The sequence below is a fragment of the Crinia signifera genome, chromosome 2 (genome assembly GCF_055691185.1).
Source record: "Crinia signifera chromosome 2, ASM5569118v1, whole genome shotgun sequence".
Classification (NCBI taxonomy): domain Eukaryota; kingdom Metazoa; phylum Chordata; class Amphibia; order Anura; family Myobatrachidae; genus Crinia; species Crinia signifera.
The window spans coordinates 187,308,768-187,317,119 of record NC_139218.1 but is presented as its reverse complement, the minus strand read 5'-3'; the positions used below and the strand labels follow the sequence as shown (position 1 = coordinate 187,317,119).

Here is an 8,352-nt window from a genome sequence, read left to right as displayed (position 1 = left end):
CTAGTGAAGCAGCCGGACATCCTTCCGGCTGCAGGGGGAGGAGGAAGCGCCGGGTGTGAGGGGAGAGCGTGACGGCAGGGAGGTGACGGAGACCCCCCGCACACCAGTGTACATGTATTGCGGGGGGGCCTCCGTCACTGCACCGCGATGCCAGCCGCATATGTTAGTACATATGCGGCAGCATAGCGGCGGGGGGGCGGCGATGAATTTTAATACATCCCGCCCTTGGAGAGCAAAATGCTCCTTCCAACGCGAAAATAGCACAAACTCGCCATAAAACACGGCAAATTTTTCTCATTGAATACTGCCCAGAGAGGCCTTGCGCATGCATATATTCGCATATACGCATGCGCAGAGCCAAAACATTGGATCCCAGAATTCATCTCTTTACAAGCCAACATGAATCACCCCCATAGTGTGTACCCAGCATTAGCACAGTTAATAAATGACATCGCCAGGACCCCCCTCTGTCTGCAGCTGCTGACGATATAGGTTGTTATCGATACGTGCTCCCCATACACACTGCATCGGTTTTGGTTTGTTTTTTAAACTACTGTATAAAGTGTATATCGCTCACAAGAGCCCGTCTGAGCTATAAATACTTTTTCCAACACTATAAATGTAAAACAATCTTCTATTTCACAACAATATGCACAAATAATGTATGTGTATCGATATATATGTGTATACTTTACCCAGGTGTAAGGGCAATGCCTTTAACTCCTCCTTGTGATGCCTACAAACTGGCAGTGCAAGGGTGAAGTCACACAGCCTGCGATCTAGACACCAGGCACTAGGTGTCCTTTTGGCAAAAAGAGAAAGAAGGAGAGGTGGAAGGAAGGAGAAGGAGGAGTGGATAGGAGGAGGGGGGTGTCTGTTTTTACGTCTGGTTGCGTAGGAAGGATCATGGCGGATGGAGATTGAGATGCCCCCCTTCTCTACCAAAGCCCGGGAGAAAAAAAAATTGAATAAGCAAAGGGGTAAGTGAACATTAGGGTTAGTGACTGAGACAAGACAATGCTGAGAGCACTAAGGCTGTGCTTGTCTGTCCTATTCACTTTCACAACAGAGTGTGACAGAGAGAGAAGGCACCCAGGCGTACACACAGGGCCCAGCAGGGAGACAGCAGGGTTAAAAGCTAGGTTTGGAGTGAACGACAGGAGACAGAGGAAAAAGCAGGAGGAGAGTAATGGCTGCAGTTCAGTTGCTTGTGTTATGGTTGTAGATTAGGGGGAAGGGATGAAGGGGGAGGGGAGTAAAACAGCAAGAGGAGTGCTCTGAAAACGGACAGGAATATTAGTTGACTATACTAAGAAAAAATAGCAGGGCTTTTTTTAATTAATTAGAATGTGTGCTTTGATGGACACAATGTGTTGTCCTAATAAGACATTTGTAATCTGTTGTTATGACTGTTGCAACATGTGATGCAGTGTGTTACAGTGTGATATCTGTGTGGCAGCATTCCTTGTGTTGTAGCTGCCATGCTCTGAATGGTACAGTGTAAAACTCAGCTTGTGTAGCTTCATACTGTATAACATAGTATGACTGTGCCATTACCACCTACTCTTCTCACACATTATTGATAAATCCATTCATATATATAAACCATTTAAACACATTACTGTATTATGTATGGGACTCTGGCTTCTTACAACTGCTGATTTTCTAATATTCCTGTGTGTAGCTGTCACCAGATTCAATTGTAGCCTTTTCAGGGCAATGTTCCTCTGCCACGTTTCTGTACTAGACCATTTCTATTCAGTATTAATTGCATGTCCAGTGATATTAAGTATTCTTCATTTTTATTTCTCTTGTTTTTCTTTAAAGTGCAGTCTGACTAGATTATAAGTGGGTACATTGATGAATTGACTTTGACACATTGGAATGGCTAAATATTGTTCTAGTGTTCATTCAGCCTGTGCTTGTATTTTATTGTGGAAATTTTTTGCCTGATTTAGGTGACATTAGGGGTACAGTACATGTTCGTTTTAGAGTTTTATGCAGCTTCTATCTGGTCCATACACACTAGGCAATTTTGGGTGGCATAGGGAGAGGTATCAGCAGTAGAAAGTAAGAAGTAATAATGCCACTGTATAGGTCATTGGTACGACTTCATCTAGAGTACTGTGTTCAGTGTACAAAGAAGGGCAACTAAAATTGTGCATGACCTACATCACAAAATGCACCAGGAAAGACTAAAATATCTTAATATGTATACTTTGGAGCAGAGAAGAGGTAGCATGTTTAAAAAAGGGGCAGACTAGATGGGCCAAGTGGTTCTTATCTGCCGTCAAAGTCTATGTTTCTAGTTCACAGTGTTTGAACTTAGTGCTTGTGGGCATAACGTTCAGTGTGGGCAAATGTTACTATACCCCTATGCAAATAATAAAATGTTGACAAATGCTGTCTATTCTATATATATATATATATATATATATATAGCTGTCAATGTTGTATTCTTATTTCCCATAGAGACCTCAAAAAGTAAGTTAGGAAGCCATCCTTGGCTGTTTGCCGCCTTCCTGCTCCACCTGTACATTGTTGGATTGCTTTGGACACTTACACTGCCTGTCTGCTTAGTAACTGCTTAAACAGATGAAATCTATGGAAGCTTAGAACGCTGGATCCACATCCTGTCTTCCTCCAAAATCTGTACCATTCACCTGTGGTATTTTCCTTGCTGCCTGCGGAATCTGCAGTTGCCAGTGTGTGGCGTCTAAAGTACAACAGTGTGCCACAGCCGGTCTCATAGAATCATGAGGAAACCTGGTCATCTGAGAGGTAATTATTTGGAGTGAAAATCATATAATAAGAAGAATAATAATGCGCAATGGGGCAGATGTATAAAGAGTCATTATGGGGGAGAAGGGGTATCAGCGCACATTATGTGCACTATGCCGCTTCTCCTCCATGTATGAAGGAGCCGGGATGCGGTACAGGACAGGGGCGCTGGCATCGCTCACCGTTCCACCCGCTGCCGCTTTTGGCTTTGCCAGCATCAGGCTGGCGAAGCCCTATCCAAACAGCAGGGACAGCGCTGTCCCTGCTGTTAGGTCTGGGCTGCGCTGGGGATCTCGCATGAGCAGCGAGATCCTGCGCATGCCCAGTGCAGCCGGCCGGGGGACAGGAGACAGCGCATCAGTGTAAACTGATGCGCTATCTCCAGGAGGGGGCATCGCTGGAGGGGGGAGTTAGTGCTCCCCCACTTCAGCGGACAAGATGTTAATACAGATGGGGCAGGTCTCATCATTGCAGGGGATGGCGATGGTGACACTAGCCGCCATCCCCCGCCACCCGCCATCTGTACAGTGAAAGGGGACGCGTCTCCCTTCCGACGGCTCTTCCCCCGGGTCACCGCCGGCTAGCCTTCCCCCTCCCTTGGTCCACCCCCTCCCCTTACTAGCCATCCCTGTTCAACACTTCCCCTTGGCATAGCACTCCCTGCCCTATGCAGGGTCTCCTTGCCCTGCACCACTACAAAGTAACATGTTTAAAAAGGGGGCAGACTAGATGGGACAAGTGGTTCTTATTTGCCGTCAAATTCTTTGTTTCTATGTTTTCCTGTCCTGAATCCCTGTTTTCAAATTGGTTTCCCCAACAATGGATGCTTTGCCCTGCTGTAGCGCCCCAACCACAATACTTACAGCTCTGGGGAAGGTGCTCTGCCCAGGGCCGGCTAAGCCATTAGGCTGCTTTAGGCAACTGCCTAGGGCGCTGGATCTGGGGGGCGCCACGAGTCTGCCTGTCAAAAAATCAAGGCTGTCTATGGGGATCCTTGTTGTACTTAATGCAGGTGGCTGCTGTGGAACCTCTAAGAACTCCCCACCATACTTTCCCTTGAGGCATACTTCCCTACTGTGCTACCCCCTCCTCCTTGCACTCTGTTGTGGATGACAAGGGAAGCCTTCCAGGGAAAGCAGGGGACTTTCCCACATTTAAGGGGGCTGGGTGGACCACCTCATTTTTGGGAGCCTCCCTGCCATTCCAGAAGGCTTTGGAAAGTGGCTGTAGGGGGAAGAAGTGTGTATGGTGGTTTGGCACAGTAGGTTAAACATTTGCCTAGGGTGCTGCAAAGCCTTACACCGGCTCTGGCCCTGCCTATTGTTTGAGTCCTGTGCCCCACAGTTTCTAATGGCAAAATCAATTTTAACATATTGTGGTCTATCAAAATCAATACAACACCCTTTTTATGGTACACCACAAGTGCATTTTTGTGGCCTATAGTCCCCACAAAATGTCATGTTTTACCTTGGATATTACTGTAAAGTTCACTAATAACTGAGCTGCATTTGAGTTTACCCGGAGCTGGTTTAATTTGTGTATGAATGATGTTTAATCATTAAACATTAATTGTTTTTGTACAAGCAAACATTACAAATGTTCTCTGCTCTTCAGAAGCGGGATATGTGTGCAGAACTTAAATTAATATATCATAAAAAAAACCTGCATGAAGTAATATATGGTGCAAGAAAAATATGTATATTATAAAAAAAAGTCAGTCATACCCCTTTCAGACAGAAAAGTCTGAAAATCCCGGCAAATACATGGCATTTCAACTGCTGTGTCATTTTGCCGGGAGCAGCCTGACCCCCCTTCACACAGAAGAACAAATGATCGGGTTGAACATTTCTACCCGGTAATTTGCTGAATAACACGGGTATTTCTTCTGTGTGAAAGGGTCAACCCGGGTCATAAATCCCGTGTCCTCGACCCTGGTCAATTCCAGGGTTGGAAACATTGGATTTACGACACGGGTGTGCCCTTTCACACAGACCCGTGTTATTCACAAAATTACAGGGTGGAACTGCTTCCCCCGGAAATTTTGTTTTCTGTCTGAAAGGGGTATCAATGTCTTTAACTGTGCATGCCTACTGCATGGATTTTGTGCAGAATGGATGTGTTATTAAATTCAATTAAGGAACAATCACCTTACTTTTGTATACTCAGCTCTGACTTTAGTCTTTACCCTCAGGTATACAGTAGGTGATGTGCCCATGTGTATCGCTGCAATATACAGTTAGCCAGATAATGCTTCCTAGGCTCTGTATGTGGCCAGCTTGGTCTATACCTTTGGCATTCTTATAACCTTTCAATTCTGAGATTTTTTTTTTTTATCTGTGCGGACATTCTGGAAACCAAATCTTGTTTATATATGCCAGTGGTTCCCAAATGCGGTCATAAAGGCACTCCAAAAGTCCAAGCATAGGCGGAGGTGACGTAATTAGTACCTCGGTCAATTCCATTATACCAGGCATGTCCAAACTGTGGCCCTCCAGCTGTTGTGAAACTACACATCCCTTCATGCCTTGCCACAGTTTTGCTATTAGGGAATGCTAAAACTATTGCAAGGCATGCTGGGATGTGTAGTTTCACTACAACTACAACAGCTGGAGGGCCACAGTTTGGACATGCCTGCATTATACAATCTCTACACAAGCAGGGATAACCCTATAACCAGGGCCGGTGCTAGGGTGTCCGGCGCCCTCCTGCAAACCATACATTTTGCGCCCTTTCACATTGCCATTGCAAGAAGCTGCAGCCCGATTGTGGGAGTGTATGCAACATGCTATCCTATGGAGGATCTCGGGTGCATGTACATGTATGCATACACCATCTCAGTGCTGTGTGCGCAAAATATTTAGGCACTAAAGGTGCCCATACACGCTGCGAGAATCGCATACGTTATGGGCTAGATCGCATTGCACGGCATGCATGCAATGTGTGTGTGTGATGCGATCCGAAAGCAGTACAAAAAGTATTTGCAGCACATACTTTTTGTACTGTGCAATGCGATGCCCACGGGAGCGCACATCGCATCGCACGCTGCTATCGCAGCGTGTTTGACCACCTTTAGGCACATAAACCAGCCCATTATTTAAAAAGTGTCTAAATTAATATAAAAAATCTACAATTATTAAAAAATTTGTTATAAACATGTATAATAAAAGACTCACTGTTCTTTTGCTGTTTAACTCTTGTGCGGTCCCTCCTCTTCTATCTGCCTAGGCAGGACACTGAGGACGCCATTACACCCCTCTCGTGACTGAGGGGTAAAGGAGGGGAGAGAAGGAGGAGATGGAAGAAGAGGGGAGGAGATAGAGGGGGCGGAGTGTTGAGGACTGGCAGTGGCCTCTCCATACTGCCGCCCGCTGTCAGACAGGCGTTGCGGGTGGCGTGCAGGAGGCAGTGACAGTGAGGGCTGAGGCAGCTTTAGCAGAGCAGGGAGGGAGACAGCGCCTTTTCAGCATGGCGCCTCCCTGCTTTGCAGGAGCTGCTGAGTGGGTAGCGCCGGCCCTGCCTATAACCTGGATTGTTGAGGTGCCTTGAGGACCGCATTTGGGAACCACTGACTTAAGCATTGAGTACTGACCAGTTTATCTCTGTGTTTCAGCAACTGACTGGAAGGATGGAAGGAGACATGGCCGACCGGCAGACACACATACTCATCAAGGTACTCCTTGACATCCCATACTGTACCTATAGCAGGACACGTTACACTTTTATTGCCTAACTGAATTATACTATTTCTTAGCTATTTAGTGGTTTTTGCCATTCATGGTATATAGCATAAACGCATATGGCAAATGTTTATACATTCATAAGTTCAGTGCAGGCACATACGTGGTAAATGATAGCGCACATTTGGGTTCTTACTCGTGAGACGGCAGTCTGGTTAGATTATTTTAGCACATTAAAATATAGGTGTAATGTAAGAACCATATGATACAGCAGTTAATCTGTAGAAATGTCATGTCATTGCTTTTAGGCAGAGAGCATTTTACACTGCCAGCAAAAACCTGGGTTATAGCATGTGAACCCGCAGCAACCTGAGTTTTTGCTTAGTTTGAATGGGTCTATTTAAAATATTTCCTGTTGAGAGACATAGCATTTCCCCAGGATCAACGGATTCGGCATGAAAAGCCGGCGGTCGGGATCCCGGCGTTCAAAATCCCGAACGCCGAAATCCCGACAAGGGGGGGACGTGGATCGCCCCCCCTTGCGGGCTCGCTGCGCTCACTACGCAGCGGGCCCGGTGCCTCGCTACGCTCCGCACACTAATTTATTCTCCCTCCGAGGGTGTCGTGGACACCCACAGGGGGAGAAAGTGTTGGGATTTCGGCGTTCGGGATTTTGAATGCCGGGATCCCGACCGCCGGGATTTAAACTGCATCCCAGGATCAACATAGGTTGCGATTAGGTTCTCCAGCACTTGGAGGTGATCTCATCTGACCAATGACATAACTGTATTTAGGAGAAGAAAGGAAAGACTCTCCTTTTTAGTTGGGGCACTCTTTTGAAGAAAAAAACAATATGTATGTTGGTTTATTGTAAGTTATAACAATTGAGAAAGTTGTATGGAGAACAAAGCAAGAGGTCAACTCAAAAAAGGCCTCTTTTTTGTTCTGGGACTAGTATGACAGTATATAGACGCTCATGCTGCTTTCCCACTGCAGACCCGTTTTAAGTTACAGGTAATCTTAAACGGTATTTAGCATTCCCACTGCAGCAGATTACAGTTTTAAATGCCATTTAAGTACCATTCCCATTGCAGGTAAAACGTTTTAGCTCTTCAAAACGTTTTTACAACACAAATGAGTGCCTGTGACTTTAATGGGCTTTTCAGGGTTGTGGGGAGTGTCACAACACAGGCAACAACCATACATTAAGAATACCGTTTAAGATGCATTCCCATTGCCTCTTAAACGGTAGATTACCGTTTAAAACACTGCTTTGAAAACGGGTTGAAATACCGTTTAACTTTAAACGGTATTTCAACTCTGGCGCTTTCCCACTGCAGCTTTAAACGGTATTTTGCCCTCAAAAATCAGCAATATACCGTTTTAAGGCTGCAGTGGGAAAGGGGCATAAGAGAGTGCTCTGGTTCAATGAGTGTATTCAAATTTAACTTTTAATAATGCAGTTTAAGATAAATACTAGACAGACGTACAGACATAAAAACATATAAGTGAACAGGTATTATAGTTCATGCATGGGTATACCGTACTGTTAAGGATACTCAGGTTGTGCCAGGATTTAGAGCTCTGCTTCTGATCTCAAGGCAGGAGAAGAAAAGAAAAATATATTTTGTTTCAAAAACCAATTTACACACTGTTTATTTAACAGAAACAGTTTGTCAGATGTGGCCCAGTCTCCTGGCTGGTTGTTTGAGATTAATGCAGCAGATTTGTGCTTGTTGTTATTTGGATACTTTTGCTGGAGGCATTTGAGTATTTAGGTATTTGAAAGCCGATAACAGGGTTATTAAATATCCTGTGGTGTTGATGAGTTATCATATATGTATCTGTACACCGTGGTATATAATATGCAGTTTCCTGTACACAATAATATACA

The 8,352-nt window shown here is 45.1% G+C and overlaps 1 protein-coding gene across 5 annotated transcripts in view; it reads left to right on the top strand.

Moving 5' to 3' along the window:
- The first annotated feature begins 810 nt into the window (after positions 1-810).
- The window catches only part of SCMH1 (Scm polycomb group protein homolog 1), a 51,459-nt gene continuing 43,917 nt past the window's right edge, over positions 811-8,352 (top strand). For 2 of the 5 annotated variants that reach the window (XM_083173370.1, XM_083173369.1), the window contains exons 1-3: positions 822-980; positions 2,473-2,781; positions 6,392-6,451. In XM_083173370.1, the coding sequence (XP_083029496.1) occupies positions 2,757-2,781; positions 6,392-6,451 (85 nt within the window). In that variant the 5' untranslated portion in view covers positions 822-980; positions 2,473-2,756. Of the gene's footprint in view, positions 981-2,472; positions 2,782-6,391; positions 6,452-8,352 lie in introns of all 5 variants that reach the window. The other 3 variants (XM_083173368.1, XM_083173367.1, XM_083173371.1) reach the window with 2 other exon arrangements.